We start from the raw sequence: 18,587 nt of genomic DNA, 5'->3' as shown, positions 1-18,587 counted from the left end.
AATGGATGTCCCATGAGCACAGGACTACATTTTTTTTATTTCTATATCCAATTGCACATTGGAATGCTATTCACATATAAGTTACTTAATAAATATGTCAACTCTGTCAATTCTGGCTCAATGTATTTTCTTACATATATTCCCTACCTCGAATGACATTGCCATCATTCTAGTTCAGACACTCTTTACCTCCTTTCTGGAATACTGTCATTGCCCGTAACTTGCTTTCCAGTTTTCAGAATTTCCTTTTTCTAATTCATCCTTTGCTAGGTAGCCAAAATAATCTTCCTAAAGTACAAGTTAGACCACACAACAACTCTGTTTCAAAAACATTCAGCCACTCTTTATTCCTCAAAGTGGGGAAAAAAAAACTATTTAGTGGGGCATTCACAATATTCTATAAGCTGCCCACAAATGAATTTTCTTTTTATCACAACAGATGTTATTGATACCTTCCACACTTCTCTGTTTTCATCATGTAAAATAATTTTCTAGTCTTATTTCATAATCAATTTTAACATGTCTTATATTACAATCAAACTGGGCTACTAGCTGTTTTTCAGCATAATCTGGCCCATACATCTTTACCCTCAGACACTCAGCAGGCTATGAGCACCATGCCTGTATTGTACTCTATCCTCAATGACAAATTCTAAAATCCTTTTACTTCAAAAGCTCAGCTACCATCTCTCCTCCATGAAGCTTTCTATAATCTTGCCAAGTGAAGATGATCCTTCCTTATTGGAGTGATTTATGTGCATGTCCTCCCTCCCTTATTATATTGGAGACTCCTTGTGAGCAGAATTCTTTGTATTTTTTTACTTCTGTATTCCACTGAACATCATAGTGCTTTGCACATATAAATTATTTAATGAATACTTGTTTCATGAAACTAAATTGTCATGCTTGAAAGGGAATTTACTAACTTAAAAAACACTAATTGTACAACTATTAAGTGGACTGAGATAGTAGTTCACTGAAATCTTACAAGGTAATAAGGTCATAATTCAAAGATAGTCTCAGCTCTAATGATATTTATGATATTTAAAATTATTTATATTCATTATATCAGTGACTTTAGAGTATATTTCTTCAGCCAGATTGGGACAGGTATGGTCAGAACCTTAGAAATAGCAAAACGGTTTTGAAACAATCATAGAAAATTGGATAATCATAAATATATCTGTATAAACATAAATGAAATTCACTATTGAAAAGTCAGGGTTATAGATGTAGGCAGGGAAAACAAAATAAAACAAAAGGGTTAAGCAGCACTTTGGAAAATACAACATATAAAATGCTCATATCATAGTGAATAATGAAATCACTACTATCCAGTACTACATAATTTATTTTGAGCAAAAGAAATCAAATGCTAAGACTGGGAAGATTGAATTTAGCTATTTCCTGTTTGTAACAATGAAGATACTTAGTTTAACAAAATCAGGAATGTCTTGGGAACTCTAAATTACTCTACCCTAGTTAGACCATACTTTAGGGGAAGATAAAGTTGTAATCTCCCAATTGAACAATGAAGGTACTTAGTTATCTATCACCTTATAGTGAAGTTAGAACTTTAAGCTAAGTCTATTTTTAGATCTTAATACAAAAAGGTGTTAAGTAACTATAAAGGTTAAATTAATCACAAAAAGGTCAAGTAACTCACAAAGGGTGAACTTAACAAAGAAGTGTTAAGTAACTCTACAGATATAATCAAATCAAAGAAGATGAGAATTAAAAGTATGGGCAGTCCAGGAGAAAAGCCTTTGATATGATTGGTAGATGTGAAAATTTAAAGAAGGAGACACAAGGGTGAAAGGTCTATATATTTAGGATTTTTGCTCTCTCCAGAACCTTATTGGCAGTGGAGAGTTAGTGGAGAGCAGCATGCTGAGCCTTCCAACATCTTAGCGTAGCCACAAGCTATTTGTCTGGTTCAGTGCTGAGTTTTCTCCTTTACTATGCCAACTTTATCCCCTTAGAAGTCTCTAATCTTCTTCAGAGACCTAGAGGTGGGGATTTAAAAACTCCCCCTGGCATAGGCCAGGCAGAAGAAATCCTATATCCTTTACCCTCCTCCTTAAATTCCTTCCCTCTATATTAATTAAATTACCATAAATTTCCAGACTGACTTGGGTATTTTATTTAGGATTTTCCACAGCAACCAATTAAATCTAGATTTTAAGTCACAACCCTAAAATTATCTTGACAAGACACAGAGAAAAGTATAAGATATGTGGTGATATAATTTTGTCTGGTCAAAGTTCATAAAATGAACTGAACATTTTAAAAGCAAAAGGTAAGGAAAAGTTTGAACAGAGTTCAGGGAAGATACAAAAAAGGTAAAATAAACTAGAGTAATAAATGTTTAACCCTATGAAAGGTTCTTACACAAAAGATGACTAGCTGATCCACACTCTAGGACAGATGAAGAAATGAACCTAGGTTAAAGCATATAATATTCAGATTGACAAGTGTAGTAAGCAGAGAAAAGACTGCATTTTAATTGACAGAGACATGTAACACAGAATCACATGAGAGCCTGGGTCAACATTCCAAGGGGGGTGTGGTCCCAACTGAAAAACATTCTTCTTGATGAAGATTTTGGTTGTAGCTGTATTTTTCACCTATCTGCAAGATGTTTGGCCCCTGTGAGATACCAGCTTGAGGAGAGAGACTGCTTGAACAGGCTGCTGGCAGCTAAAGTAAAGATCAAGGAAAGAGCCATCAATCTCTACTGGGAGTTGATTTGGATTTTACCTCTGGGATCTTGACCGATACCTGGACTCTTTTTGTTGACCCATACCTGGACTCTTTTTGTGAGGTTCTATTTGGGGGGAGCTTAACTTATTTAGTTTAGGTAGCTAGCCAACAGGATAGTTATTAGGGGAAATTAGTTTTGGGGATGATATTTAGTAATTTCCCTTCTCCCTGTTACCCTCATTACTATACCATTTCCCCATAAATAAATTCAAAATATTTAGATGTTACCTCTTGTTTCTTCCCCTTAAATATCCCTTAATAACACCAGAGAGAAGGAAGAATTTACTGACAGTGATAGATGTGAAACAATGGAATGAGTTACCAAACAATGTTGAAGACATCTCTTGAAGTCTTTAAAAGTAGAATTGAATCTGTCTCCATATAATGTAATCCTGCTTACAAATAGAACCAAATGAGCTTTCAAGGTCTCCTTTTCTAGTTCTGATTTAATGGGTATCAATCTCATTCAATTTGTAGAAAACTATCACAACTAAAGGCATTATCACAAAATGTTCTAGGTAGTTTTACTATGTTGTCTATATCCAAAGAAAACCTTTCAGAAAAGGAAAAAAGTGAAACCTGGTATTTCAAATTATCAGGAAAAACCAAAGGAGTAAAACTAATAATAATTTAGAAGGCAATATAAATGCCATTAGCCAGCGAGGTGGTGGAGTGGATAGAGGAGAGTCAAAAAGACTCATCTTCATGAGCTCAAATCTGGCCTTAGACACTTATTAACTATGTGACTAGACAAGTTACTTAACCCTGCTTGCCTTACTTTCCTCATTTGTAAATGAACTGGAGAAGAAAATGGCAAACCATTCCATATCTATGCCAAGAAAACTTCAAATATAATCAGGAAGAGTCTGATATATAACTGAAACAACTGAACAAGAACAATGACATAAATGCCATTAAAGTATATTTTTTCCTTCTATAAAAATTGTATGTGGAGTTGGGAGATCCTGGGTTCAAATCTGGCCAAAGATACTGTGACCATGGGCAAATCACTTAGCACTCTTCTGCCTTGGAAATAAAACTCAGAATTGATTCTAAGATATAAGGTAAGAGTGTTTAAAAAAAAATAAGATTATATGTACCTCACCTTTCAGGAACTCAACTAACTGGTATCTTTGCCCATTTGAAATGTGATTGTGAATTGGATCAGGAGCAAAAAAAATCTCCAAAGAAATAGAATAGATAACCACAGAGTTCCTGCACTAATGCTCATGTACCCAATTCACAAAGTCTCTGAAGCCTTCATATGCAAAGCTTATTTACATGTTATAACTCAAATAATTCTAATAAGCTTGGCCATCTAGTTTTCAAGACCATAACAAATTAAAAATAACAAACTTAAAGGGGAATACGGAACATGGAAAATGAATGGTGCTATAAATGGTCACACTAATCATAGCATTAAATGATTAACAATTTGACAGCATGGAAAGGGGAAAAAATTAAAAAAATAAATGATTATTCAAAAGGTATAGCAGTTTGGAATTGTTTATTGTAATTGCAAAACTATAGCTTGATATTTCTTAAGAGTATTAGTGTATTTGACAATTGATATTTACATAAAATTATCATTCAAAAAAGGTTAAATCTTCATCAATATGAAATTAAATCACGGACAGAAGTATATTATATATGACACAAAGAATTCAATTTAATACATATTTGCATATATAAATGATAATTATGATTAGTCCAAGAAAAGCTATTCATAAAGGGCTCTATAATGCCAACATTTCTACTTCATAACTGTAAAGCTTAAAATTTCCTAGACTTATGAATGTTGGAAATTTCCCCATTGGGAAATTTCATACTTAAAAAAATCTCCTACTGATAGTAAGAACTCTATTGGAATATGAAACTCCTTGGCATGGGAGGATCCTTCTCCTCCCTACTTAAGACTACTTTAGGACAGAAACCTTTTGCTAAACAATGGAAAGGGCTTTGACCTATGCTTAAGCATAGAACAGGAAGTTCTTTGAGTCATGATTGATTTTAGAATTGATACAATAGAGATACTTGGAATGACAGAACCAGGTCTTGGAACTTACAATCTCCACCCTACTCAGAGTTACAGGATTTAGGAAGGGCTGCAGCAAAGATCAAGATTTAATTATTTGAGAATATGACCTTCAACAGACATGTAAAGGAAACAGACCTCGGGGCAGTCCTGGGTCAAGCTAGAGCCACCATTGGCACAGGGGAGACATCGACAGTGATTGGTAGATGTGAGAACTGAGGGGAAGGGACTTAGATGGTTTGATTAAAGATAGCGTGGGTCTGAGGACAGGAGGAGGAGGAGGTTTTGCTCTGAGAGGTTTTGCTCTGAAGGAGTCTGAGAGGAGAGAGGTCCTGGAGGGAGAGCTCCTGGAGAGGTCTGAGAGGAGGGTTTACTCTGAAGGAGGCTGGAGGTGGAGGCCCCTGAGACTGTTTCTCCATTTTGGTCACGTGAGTGATAGGGACTGATCTCTTTTCTTTGCCTCAGCTATCTAAGGGCTTGGGCCTTTGGCCCAGCCTAAGCAGAGGGGGTATTTAAGCCCTATTCCCTTCTCTCCCCTTTCTCTCTCTCTCTTTCTCTCTCTCTCTCTCTCTCTCTCTCTCTCTCTCTAATACCTTTCTTCCTCCTGTTTGTAATTAAAACTCCATAAAAGTTTGACTGCTGACTTGAGTTTTCACGAATTACATAGCTGAATTCCTTGGCGACCTTAAATTAATATATATCAGTCTTTTAAAGTGATTTCCATATCACATAACTTAAAGTTGATTTGTATGTATGTATAAAGCAAAAATACCTTATTAGACAAGGCATTCATTTAATTTAAATACTAAAATTTCCATAAAGTACATTGATTTATAATTATGTCACATGACTGTGTTTTTCATGGGAACATTACATGATAATTTGTCCTTTGGCAATGTGAACATAAAATGTATATTCACCATCAACAGTTAAGTTTTTAACTTAATGGTGGCTGAAGAAAGGTGATAATACTCATGTGATGTCAAATGGCTGCTTTGGGGCTATCTGATAATAATAATATGACTGAATGAAGTTATAGTTTTTCCTGATATATAGAAACAGTACTTTTTTAAAATATGAAATTCTTATGTAAGTGCTAATCCTAAAATCAGGGAAATGTTTTTCTGTTATATCTTAAGATAAATTTTTTATAATTTTGAAAAAAGTGGTGGTAAGATTTTATTTGGGAGTTAGATTTCTATTTCAGAAAATACAAATTACTTATGATCTATAAATATAAAGAAAAGTATAAAATGAATTGAAAAAGATTAAAATGAATATTTTTTATTCTTGCTAGTTCTCAACAAGATTATTATTCCAATGTATCATCCTAAGGTGGAGATGGCTGTAGGCTTTTGAAGCCTATGCCACTGGAGTACAAGCTTTGACTGATCTGGCTAAGTGCGGCAGAATCTCATGGGAAAAGGAACATTTGGTCAGCAGAGTTGGGTTCAAATTTCACTTCTAAAAGTTATGTCACTTAGCCAGTCTTCTTTATGTAAAATGGGGAAAATGAGACCTGTAGTACTCATCTTAAAGGATAGATTTGGACTTTTTAGCTCACCCTTATTTCCATCTGCTGATCTGCTTGATTTCAACTCTACTGAATAAGATGGAACAAGATACTACTTGGTATTCCCCTCCTCACTAAGCCACACTTCCCTGCTTTCATCTTGTTTTGGGGTATTGCCTTCCTCCCTTAGATGGTAAATTCCTTGAGGACCGAGACTGTTTTTCTTTTTATTATTTATTTCCCTAGTGCTTAGCATCTTGCCTGGCACATAACAGTGCTCAATAAATGTCTCTATCCCTATCAAACTACATAATCAATCATGTTTTTCTTCTGCATTTCTATTCCCACATTTCTCTCTCTGGGTATGAATAACGTTCTTTCTCATAAGTCCCTCAGAATTGTCCTGGATCATTGCATTGCTGCTGGTAGAAAAATCCATTATGTTCAATTGTGCCACAGTGTCTCTGTGTAGAGAGTTCTCCTGGTTCTGCTCTTTTTGCTCTGCATCAATTCTTGGAGGTCGTTCCAGTTCAAAAAGAAATCCTCCATTTCATTATTCCTTTCAGAACAATAGTATTTGATCAGAACAAATACCACAATTTGTTTGGCCATTCTGCAAATCGAGGGACATCCCCTCATTTTCCAGTTTTTTTGCCACTACAAAGAGTGTGACTATAAATATTTTTGTACAAGTCTTTTCCCGTATTATCTCTTTGGGGTACAAACCAGCAGTGGTATGGCTGTATCAAAGGGCACACAGTCTTTTAAAGCCCTTTGTGCATAATTCTAAATTGCCTTCTAGAACGGTTGGATAAACTCACAACTCCAACAGCAGTGTATTAGTGTTCCAATTTTGCCACATCCCCTCCAAAATTTATTGCTTGCCTTTGCTGCCATATCGGCCAGTTGGCTAGGTATACGGTTGTACCTCAGAGTTCTTTTTATTTTCATTTCTCTAATCAGGAGGGATTTAGAATGCTTTTTCATGTGCTTATTGATAGTTTTGATTAATTCATGTGAAAACTGCCTATTCATGTCCCTTGACCATTTGTCGATTGGGGATCTCTTCAACCACAAGTCGTCATCATATATCTCTACTATCCCAGGCTAAACTCTGTAAAATAGTCAACTATACTTAGAACTTACAACCTTCTCTTGTCATTTGTTTCTAAAAAGTCTATAATATGTCTTCCAATTTAATCGTTCACAAACTAAAACTCCTTTTGCCAAAATACTAATGAATTCTTAATTATCAGATTTAATATTTTCTCAATCCTATCCTTAACCTCTGTGGCCTCTGTCACTACTGATTACCTTTTTCTCCTTGATAATCTTTTCTCTCAGTTTTGTGAAATTATTCTTTTCTGATTCTCCTGTTCTTTGTACAACTGTTCTTTGTTCTTTTCTTTTGCTAGATCTTCATCCGGGCCAACTAACTGTGGATTTCCCCTAAGGATCTCTCTTTTCTTTTTCTATATTCACGTGCTTGATCCAACTATCATTACTGTGTAGATGATTTCCAGATCTACACATTCAATCTAAGCCTCTTTCCTGGGCTCTATTCCCTCAATAGCAACTGCCTTTTGGACATAATCAAACTAGATGTTTTATAGAAATCTCAAGCTTCAAAAATCTGAAAAAGAAAGAACTCATTGTCTTGTCCACAAAACTCCTCTTTTACTAACTTCCCATATTATTATGAAGGGCAGGCACCAAGCACCTTTCTAGTCATTTAGGCCACAATTTTGATATTATCCCTGAGTCATCACTTACACTTACCCCCAATCCTCAACTTGTTGCCAAAGCTTGCCATTTCTACCATCACAACATTATTCCTCGAGTTCTCTTTCCCTTTATTTATAAGGCTGCCACCCTGATATAGGCCCTCATCACCTCATGCCCAGACTACTGCTTAGCCTGCTGCTTAGTTTCCTGCTGCCATTATCCCCCAGCCCCCAATTCATCCTCCAATCGGATGCCAAAGTGATTTTCTTAAAGCACACTATCTGAACATGTCATCCCCACCATGCTCACTCAATAAACTCTAATTGTCTCCAAGGTAAAATATAAATTCCTGTGTTTAATCTCTTCCCATCCTTCCCTTTTCTTACTCTCTCTTCCCTTCTGTGCACAACAGTCTAGATACAATAGCCTACTTGCTGTTTCTGGCACATACTACTCTATCCCCATTCTGTGAGGTACACATTGACTCCTTCATTGGAAAGTGAACTCCCTGAGGGAAGGGACTGAGTTTGCATTGGGATACCCCAGCACTTAGAAAAATATTTGGCACATAGTAAGCATTTAATAAATACTTTTCAACTGACTGACTGGCATTAAGAAACTTGCCAAAGCACACTCAGTTAGTATCTGAAGCAGGATTTGTCATGACTCCACATTCAGCACTCATAGGAGACACATTCTGAGAAATCTCTCTCACAAGCCAAAATCTGTCTATTTCTGGATAGTTCAGAAAATAGCAAATCAAACAAGCTCCTTTGTTCTCGCCTGTATGTCAGAGACTCATAACATGCATCAGCTGTCTCATATTCCTACTCTACTTCCATTCAAGGAAGTGGTACTGAATATTGATGAGAAAGTCTTCATCCAGCCTCTGGCAGTCATTTTAGACTAATTTGTTCAAGTACCAAATACACAGGCTGCATTTTTGTGGGTAATTTGTGGATAGTTCCTTTCATCCTAAGGGCACTCTGAATTTTGCATACACTGTTTATAATGAATATAGCTCATCACCTATAATTTGTTCTGTTTACTATAACACAAAAGCACACACAAAGCTAGGGTTTCAAATCAAAAGATGGCCTTACATCCCAAATGTCTAATATTTATTGTTTTGTACAAATTTAGGAAAAAATGTAAATTAATGAGACAAAATGTGTTTTCAAATTCTGAATTACATAGGATGCAGTTATTTCTTTGGGATGAAATTAAAATAATTTGTATTATTAAAATTTCCCTTATGATATTGAGGATAAAAATAATTGTGAGAAACTTAATTTTTCTACAATAATTTAAGCCATTAGTGATATGATACAAAGGTATATAATTTTTAAAATATTTAGATTTATGCAGAAATAATTTTCAAATGAATATGTAGTTTTCCATATAACAATACTATCTCAACTGGAAGCCAAAATTCTGTGTTCTCAAAGCATGCTCTCATGTATCAATAATGTCATCATAGTAGAATCTCTACCACTATCATTAAATTTCCTTTTATAGAACTAATAATAAAATGTCTTTATTGTGATATGTTAATGAAATTTATGATTACAAGTTTGAATGTAAGTTCAAAGTTGTAATACATCAATTTTTGCTATCATTTTTTGCTATATTTGCTATCATATAATATTATGATTCAGAAATGAACACATTAGGGGCAGCTGGGTGGCTCAGTGGATTGAGAGCCAGGCCCAGAGATGGGAGGTCCTAGGTTCAAATCTGGTCTCAGACACTTCCCAGCTGTGTGACCCTGGGCAAGTCACTTAACCCCCATTATCTAGCCCTTACCACTCTTCTGCCTTGGAACCAATACCTAGTATTGATTCCAAGCAGGAAGGTAAGGATTTTGGTTTTTTTTTTAAAGAAATAAATATAATTCATATATATATATTACAAGTGTAAAATCTAGGTAATTCTGACTATGAATTAGTCTAGTTTTCTCTGTATGATGAAACTTCTTATGTTGTCATCTATAGTCTAGTTATCTACATGTAATGTATATAGGACCATAGATTTTTCACTGTAGCTGACCTTAAATATTGTAAACCTTAAAATTTCTTAGACTTATAAATGTTGGAAATTTCACCATTGGGAAATTTCATACTTGGAAAATTTCTTACTGATAGTCTATTGGAATGTGAACCCCATTGGAAATCAAAATACCATTTACTCAACCTTCTCATCTTATAGGTGAGGAAATTGAGTCTTGTATCATCACACAACTAGTGTCAGTTCTCTGATGTGAACTCCATATCTAACACTATCTCATCTAGACCATGCCACTTCCAATATGCAGGCATTAAGTTATTGAGGCCCTGGCACATAACCTCTCATAGGCTCAGGCAATTCTCAGAGACTTTACAGTGCATAACAGTAGTTTGATTTACATTATTTGAAGGAGTTTCCTCAACCAGACTTTGGAGGGGAGAGGTCTACTCCACCTCAATTAATGTAATTACAGAAGGCCCAGACATCTTATTTGAATCAATTAATAGGCATGATGTAGTTTTGAAAGTATATAACAAAATGATTTACACCTTGTGGTCTATTTATAATGTTTAAACCATGTTTATTGGGCCAAGAAAAGAAGAGCTAATTGGCTAGATAAATGAGCTAACTATGCCTCTGGGGGACTTTAAATAGGAGAGATTTCGCCTGTTCATCAGTTAATCAATGATCAATTCAAATAGTGAACCAGGTTAGAAGAGAATGAGTCTAGCAGAGGAAGTGTGGGAGACTCCCAATTTCAAGAGCTGAAGATTCCAGATTAGAGATGGAGCCAAGATGCAAGGGAATTGCTTGTGGGAGTGGGAAGGACTCCACTCCCACCCATCTCAATCCAAAACCTTTGACTATGTGGTTGAAGAGAATAGATAACAAGACCCATAGCAGATAGTTTATCTTGTTGAGATCAGGAAGATTGAACTTGAAAGAGATGATGAATCAAACAGGGTAATACTCTGAGAGTCTTGAGAAGAGCGAATAAGCTGAAAGGAGCATGATTCCTCATACCAGAGAGAAATGGCAGCTTGGGACTCAAGACAGGACTTTCTTGACACATAGCATTAGGAAGCAGCATGGAAGGAAACAAGCATTTGGTAAGCACCTACTCTGTGTCAGGCACTATATGAATTACCTAACAAGTATTTCATTTGATTCACACTATACTGTGAGATATCCATAATAATAACCATTTACAATTGAGTGAAATGAGATAGACAGGATGCCCTAGCTAGTAGTGAGTGTCTCAGCATGTATTTGAACTCAGGCTCTGTTTGTGAGTTATAGCTGTCACACATATTCATTCACATGTGCTTCACTAGCATTATACTGAAAGTTTGAGCCTATTTCTTCCCCAATGTGGGAGAATCTACTCTTTTTGGTGCCAGTGAGAGAGGGTTCTTCAGGACCTTGAGAGAAACTATTTGCATTCATTATTCTTACTATGTCACCTCAATAAGTACCTTTTAAAAAAAAATAAAATTTTTTTCCCCATGGTTTCATGATTCTTGTTGCTTTTCTCCTCTTCCCACTGACAAGCAATTCCACTGGGTTATACATATATTATCACTTAAAGCCTATTACTATATTATTCATTTTTTTCAATAGATTAATCTTTTAAAACCAAACCCCCAAATCAAATATCCATATAAACAAGTGAGGAATCATATGTTTTCTTTTGGATTTCTCCTATAGTTCTTTCTCTCTCTATGATTAGCATTCTTTCTCTTTTAAGTCCCTCAGAATTGTCCTGGATCATTGCATTGCTTTTAGTAGCAGTCTATTATGTTTGGTTGTCCCATAAAATTGCAATTACTGTGTACAATGTTCTCCTGGTTGTGCTTATTTCATTTCACATCAGTTCATGTAGGTTGTTCTAGTCCTTATAGAAATCAAGCAATTCATCATTCCTTCATGCACAGTATTCTATCGATATCATCTACCACAATTTGTTCAGCCTTTCACCATCAATATGTAACCTTGAGAAGTTAACTGAGGATGTTGACAGATGGTTCATGGGAAGCACACCAGTAGGGGCTTATAAGCAACAGCACTAGAAACCAAGGTCCTTAAGGTTCTCCTAGGTACCTAGGGAATACTTAAGAACCAACCTTCTTGGACAGCAAACTTCAAGAGTGATAGAAGGTTGAGGGAGTGACACTGGAGGGGGGAAGTCCATGGATAAAATGTACAGATACATTTATGGTCCTTTCAAGTATTTAATCCATAGGTATTAATTCTCAATATGCAATAACAAAGGCTATTTAACACCTGAGAAACCTCAAGAAGGAGAAATTAAATGACTTTCCATCTGCCATTCCAAAAATCATGGAAAAAAACAAGGAGAAAACTAAACTTTCCAAATACTTTATCCAACAGCCTCAATTACCATGAAAAAAAAATCCAAATATTATGACATTTTAATCAGATAAAAAGCATTTGGTAAAAGCCAAAATATGTTGTATTCTTAGTCACAAATTCTACCCATACTAAGGATCCAAAACCTAATCATGTATATTTAGGTTTCTGGCACAGTAATATTAATTATTAATCACAGAATATCACAAAATATAACCCATGTATTATATTTCCTATTAGGAATTCTGACAAATATTACTGCACTTCCTTCTCCTTTCTGCCTAGTTAGTCCCTGTTGGCTAGATGTGCATCAGTACTACAGAACATTAATAAACTGGAGGAATTAATGCCTGCCTAATGGCTTAAGTTTGCTTTTCCCAACTCAGACTGTATTACAGGATGGTAAAATATCTACAGTATAACCAGAAACCTCTGTGAAATTCAAGAAGGGAAGGACTAGGCTCTGGAAAATATAGGAACAAAATCCTGAGGCAAAAAATAGAGAGAGAATGAATAAGGTTTTTTAAGTGTATGGTCTTAATAAGTATCAAAATGAGAGAACTGTATGTTCAAAGATGTTCATATTAGTATTATAAGTAATTACAAAAAACTGGAAGTAATCTAAATATTCAAGGGGGAAACATAAAACAACTGCAGTACATCAATGGTAATATAATACAATAGTACAATTAGGACCAATAATTGAAAAGAAAAAAAAATCCTTGTGAGAGCTTTGTGAAATAATTCATAGGGAAAGAAAAAGCATAACCAGAAGAAAAGAGACATTATAAGCACAAAAAAGGTGAATGAAAACAAGTGAATGAAAGTTTGTACCCAAAGAAGGCACAGAAAAAAAGTATTTCTCTTCTTTCCAGAGAGGGACTAAGGTTGAAATGGTTAGTTTAGCTGCACTGTCATTTTTATTTTTTTTCTTTTCAAAATTATTTATAAAAGGTATGATTCTGAAGGTACAGGAGTTAATAAGGGTATATGTAATAATGTAAGTGATGTAAAAACAAAAGATAATCAAAACCATTTTAAGGATGGAATTAAGTTATACGTTAACAGTGATTGCTTAATTTCCAAAACTAATGACCTTATCTTAAACTTCGGCTTTCTGGACCTCTCTGAAGATTTCATGAGCTAGTCAGTTACATGTGACCTGTCTTGCGGTGTCTATGCTAGGCCTTTTTTTTTTCTTTTCTATACTCTCTCATTTGATCACAGCTATCCTCAATTCAATAATCATTTCTGTTCAGATGATTCTCAGATTTCTTTTTTAAATCCTAGTCTCTCTCCTGAGTTTCATTACCACACTACCAACTTTCCTATTAGATATTTCAATCTAGATGTCCTGTACGCAACTCAAACTCAATATATCCAAAGCAGAATTCATTATCTTACCCCTAGAGCACCCTCTCTTTGTCACCCAGGTTCCTGAACTTAATGTTGTCCCTGACTACCCTCTCGATCTTGCCCCAATCTCCCATCAGGTGCCAGATACTGTCATTTCTTTCTGGATACTATCTCCCCCATATGTCCACTCATACAACTACCATTTCAGTTCAGATGCTTATCACTCTCCCCTGGATGACTGTGATACCCTTACTATTGGTTTCATTGCCTTGTATCTCCTTTTCTCCAATCTATTCTCCATAGTAATGCCAGAGTAATTTTTCTTTTCAAATCAATAAATTCCTGTGGTTTCATATAACCTTCAGGATCAAATATTATACAGTATGTAAAGCCCTTCACAATTTGACCTCTTCCTACCTTTCCAACTGATTCAGTTATACTGTCCTAACTGGCTATTCTGGCTATTATCCATATCCTGAATGGTCTTCCTCTTAACCTCCACCTTGTAGAATACCTAACTTCCTTTAAGACTTAGACCAGGGGGCAGCCACGTGACTCAGGAGATTAAGAACCAGGCCCAGGACAAGAGATCATGGGTCCAAATCTGCCTAGCTGTGTGACCCTGAACAAATCACTAACCCCCCAATGCCTAGCCAATACACAATATTGATTCTAAGATGGAAGGTAGGGGCCTAAAAAAATACCAGTGACATCAATTCCAAGAGGCTTTTCCTAGTTCCACTAGCTTTCCTCACTAAAGCTACCTGTCAAAAGCTCTTTATCCATCTTGTATTTATATTTTTATGTATGTATGTATGTTATATATTGTCTCCCCTCCTTAAAATGTAAGTTCCTTGAAAGCAAATGATCCTTTTTACTTTTTGTGACATAGAATTTAGCTAAAGTGTATAGCACTTAGTAAAGTAGTTAATAAGTGTCCTTGATTTATATTGTTTCCATGAGATTTTTATCAAAGATGGCTCAATTTTTTTCTGACTTCTGCCTTTTTTGTGGAAAGGAAAAGAGACAGGGATCTAAGAGAAGGAGAGGTGAGAGGAGATGAGAAAATGAGGAAAGGAATAGACAAACATAATGAGAATTTAGAGAGAAGAACTGAAAAAATATTATCACATATTTCTCATTTAAATTAGTTACTTTAAATGTAAACAATTACAAGCAAGTTCAATTATGTATATTGATATTTAATGAGAAATTTCTAAAGAAATGTTTAATGCTTTAAAAATAAATGAGAGACACTAGTAGTAAAAATTTTGTGGACTGAGAAAATTTGCTATATGTGGTCCGTAAGAATATCAATGGCTAGAAAACACTGATTTAAAACTCAATATTAGATAAGGAATGACCATGGTGTCTGTAACTGAGCAATACATTTATTTTAAGTGAAAGTTTAGCTTAAAAATACATATGAATCCACAAACACATGATGTGTCCTATGTGACCCACCGCTTTTGGACATCATTCCAGTCCCTCTGAAGCATTTCATTCTCTCTCTGCAGGTGTTCGTTCTTGGCAAGCTGGTCAGCCATACAGTTTAGGCAATAGCTCATCAGTTCTCGGATGACTTCAGCTGGGCTTGAGACCTTCTGCAGGATCAGTGATCCAAGTATAAACTAGGACAAAAGGAAAATTTGAGTTAATTTTTGGTGACTAAAAAAGACTGAGTAACCTGGTTTTAAATGTTGTTGCTTTTTTTTTTTAGGTTTTGTTTTGTTTTTTGAACAGGCAAAAATGTAAAGAATAAATACCACTTGAACATTTTAGATGCTAGGGAGAAATGCAAGTATTTTTCCAATTTCTTTTTTCCCCCTATTTATGCTTAAAACATCAATAAAAATTGAACTTATGAGCAGTGGTTTCTTTAAATCTTTGATCCATCAAAAAACAAGATAGAACTACCAGAACTTAAGAATTGTTGTTGTTCAGTCACGCCTGACTCCCCATGACCCCATTTGGGATTTTCTTGACAAAGATACTAGGATGGTTTGCCATTTCCTTCTCTAGCTCATTTTACAGATGTGAAAACTGAGGCAAACAGGGTTACGTGAATTATCCAGGGTCATCATATAGTAAGTACCTGAGGCCAAATTTGAACTCAAAAAGATAAGAAAGATGTCTTCTTGACTATAGGTTCATCACTCTAACCACTGCACCACCTAGCTGCCCTACAAAAAACAGTACCATTTGCTTATTTGTTTTAACTTAATCTCAAGTCCCCTTTTTTAGTTAAAGATGCTTTTATTAACTCTTTTTTTCCAGATTACATGTTGATATAATTTTTAATAATAATTTTCTGACATTTTGTAATCCATGTTCTCTTCCTCTTTTCTATTCCTCCCTGCTTCCCAAGATGGCAGGTATTACCATGCATGTGTTATTATGTAATACATATTTCCATGTTCAATATGCTTTATAAGAAGACATATTGGTTTTAATTACACATTTCAGAGCTAATTCTTGGTTATGTATGAGGAAAGAATACAATGAAGTTTAATACTGTTTAAAGAAATATTTTAAAAAATAGTTATAGCTTAGGAAAACATAAACAGCACATAAGGTATCCTCTCTACAATGTTGTTACATCCTATGATGGTTGTGGGGGGAGGCTGGAATTTAGAAGCAAGGACACTGATACAGGCAGCATTGATTTTCAAAGGGCTATCAGTTTTTCGACCCCTTGGTGTCAGTTGATCAGTAGATGGTATTGGTGAGAGAAAGAATAATAGATTCCTTTTCCACAAAGTTTGCACCCCTAACTGACAGAGCCAAACTAGAAGCAGGGTTGGTAGTCTCAGTGCCATTGTTATTCCCACAACTCATGGGCTTAGGTCTGAAGAGGGTAGTATTCTAGGAGGTGGGGGTAATAATTGTTTGACTCTTCTGCATTCCCTTGTTTCTTATTCAGGGTACTTTGCTGCTTCAACTAAACTGGCTTGCCTGCCCTACTGGTGGTAGTTGTTGGTGAGACCATGAATGTAATGATATAATTAGGAGAAGGAAAAAAAAAACACCTTAGCACAGTGCCTGGCACATAGTAGGTACTTAATAAATGTTGGCTGGCTGGGATATCTGTATTCTTTTCTGAAAAACTATAACATGTATTTGTAAACAAACACAAACACAAATACATACATATTTGGTTCCTAGGGTCATGGAATTTAGTTGGCCATAAACTCATGGATTTAAGAGATCACCTAGTCCAACTATCTCAAAAATGAATGAATGAACAAATAAACAAACAAACGAATAAATGAAAAAGTACTTATTAACCCCATCACCATTTACATTTTACAGGTGAGAAAACTGGGCACAAAAACATTAAATGGTTTGCACAAAGTTACATATTAAGTGTGAAAACCAAATAATAGAAGCTAGGTCTTTTAACTCAACTGAATGATCCAAATATGGCATGTGATGGTAACTAAGAACATTACCTAAACAGACAACAATTAAAGACTATCCTGCAGGTTTAAAATGCTTTAAAAGACAAACTAGTATCTTTGAATTTAAAATTCAGCACAGTGGAAGAGTAAGAGAGAATATTGAATCTGAACTTAGAGAGCTGGGTTCAAATATGAGCTGCACCACTTACTAACGTAAGATTAAACAAGGCAGAATCTTTATGAACAACTTACTTGAGTAAGTCCATAAGTAGAATATGATGGGCATTTTAGATTCACAATTGTCTGGGCCCAGAATTGGAGGAGGAAATTGGGCCAAATTGCCTTTGGAAAATTATGCCATGAGTTCAATGATCTCCAAAATAATGACTAACCCCAAAATCCAATGTTTACATAGTAAATATCCAATTGTGCTATGTGGCTAAGAATATTGGAACAATATAATCCCCAAAGAATCAACATTTCAGTTTCCCTAAAAGGCAACAAAAATTGAGCCATGATGGCTCAGGTGGGCTACCACATATTACTAAACAAGATTTATTCAAGAGAAGTGGCATAAAAACACAATTAAGGATGGACAACCTAAGTGACACCTTTCCAAATATTAAAGTGAGTAACCAGAGGAAGTCTCCCTCAACATGTGGTGTCTCCCCTAAAAAATATTCACAGAAAGATGGATAAGAATTGCACAGGACAGTAGATATGGAAGCCTTGTGCTATGTGCCAAGGGAGAGACTACTCACACCAATAGTAACATGGATTTATTGAAGTATTAAAATGTTTTTCATAATTATCCAATTCCATCACATCTTTCTCATGAGTTACAATTTATAAATTCCTTCAAAAAAAGAAGTCCCACATAGGAAAAGACCTAAAACTTTATTCAAAGTACCAGAAATGTAATTATATTTACAACTTTTAAAGAGACCACTACAAGTTAAATAATCTACTTATTTCATTCCACGGAGAACAAATGTAAAAGAAAGATACAAGAATAATCTGTCTGGGCACTCAGATTTATGTGAATACTTGAGCAGAACAGAACACAGATCCAGAGAAGGGAATATAGAAATGGGGAGCGGTATATCTCTTTTTGTTTTTCTTTTTGCTAGCTAAATTGGGGATGAATTGCATTTGATGGTTTTTAGTTTTTTAATTTTTAATTGTTAAATTTTTAGGATAACACTTATGATTTATTTTTAATTTTAGGGTATTGCAGATTCTATGGATTCTTCTACACTACATAATTTAACATTTTTCTCCTAAGAACCTTTTATAATTTGATTCCTTGAAAATACCTTTAAATATTATTTTTAACATTATTTGGCAAGATCACCTTCCAACAATGTATGTGTTGCGGAATAAATTAGTGAGTTTATTTTTTAAAAAAACAGGAAAG

General features: G+C 35.1%; 1 protein-coding gene across 7 annotated transcripts in view; it reads right to left on the bottom strand.

Moving 5' to 3' along the window:
* Window positions 1-18,587, bottom strand: part of XRCC4 (X-ray repair cross complementing 4) — a 433,707-nt gene that overhangs the window by 189,596 nt on the left and 225,524 nt on the right. For all 7 annotated transcript variants that reach the window (XR_008917883.1, XR_008917882.1, XM_007487355.3 and 4 more), the window contains one exon: window positions 15,234-15,400. Coding sequence is in view for 5 of the 7 variants with exons in the window: in XM_007487355.3 (XP_007487417.2) it covers window positions 15,234-15,400 (167 nt within the window). In the remaining 2 variants the exon portion in view is untranslated. The remainder of the gene's footprint in view (window positions 1-15,233; window positions 15,401-18,587) is intronic.

This window comes from Monodelphis domestica, chromosome 3 (assembly GCF_027887165.1).
Source record: "Monodelphis domestica isolate mMonDom1 chromosome 3, mMonDom1.pri, whole genome shotgun sequence".
Taxonomy (NCBI): domain Eukaryota; kingdom Metazoa; phylum Chordata; class Mammalia; order Didelphimorphia; family Didelphidae; genus Monodelphis; species Monodelphis domestica.
Note: the sequence above shows the minus strand (reverse complement) of the source record. Positions and strands in the feature narration are given on the sequence as shown.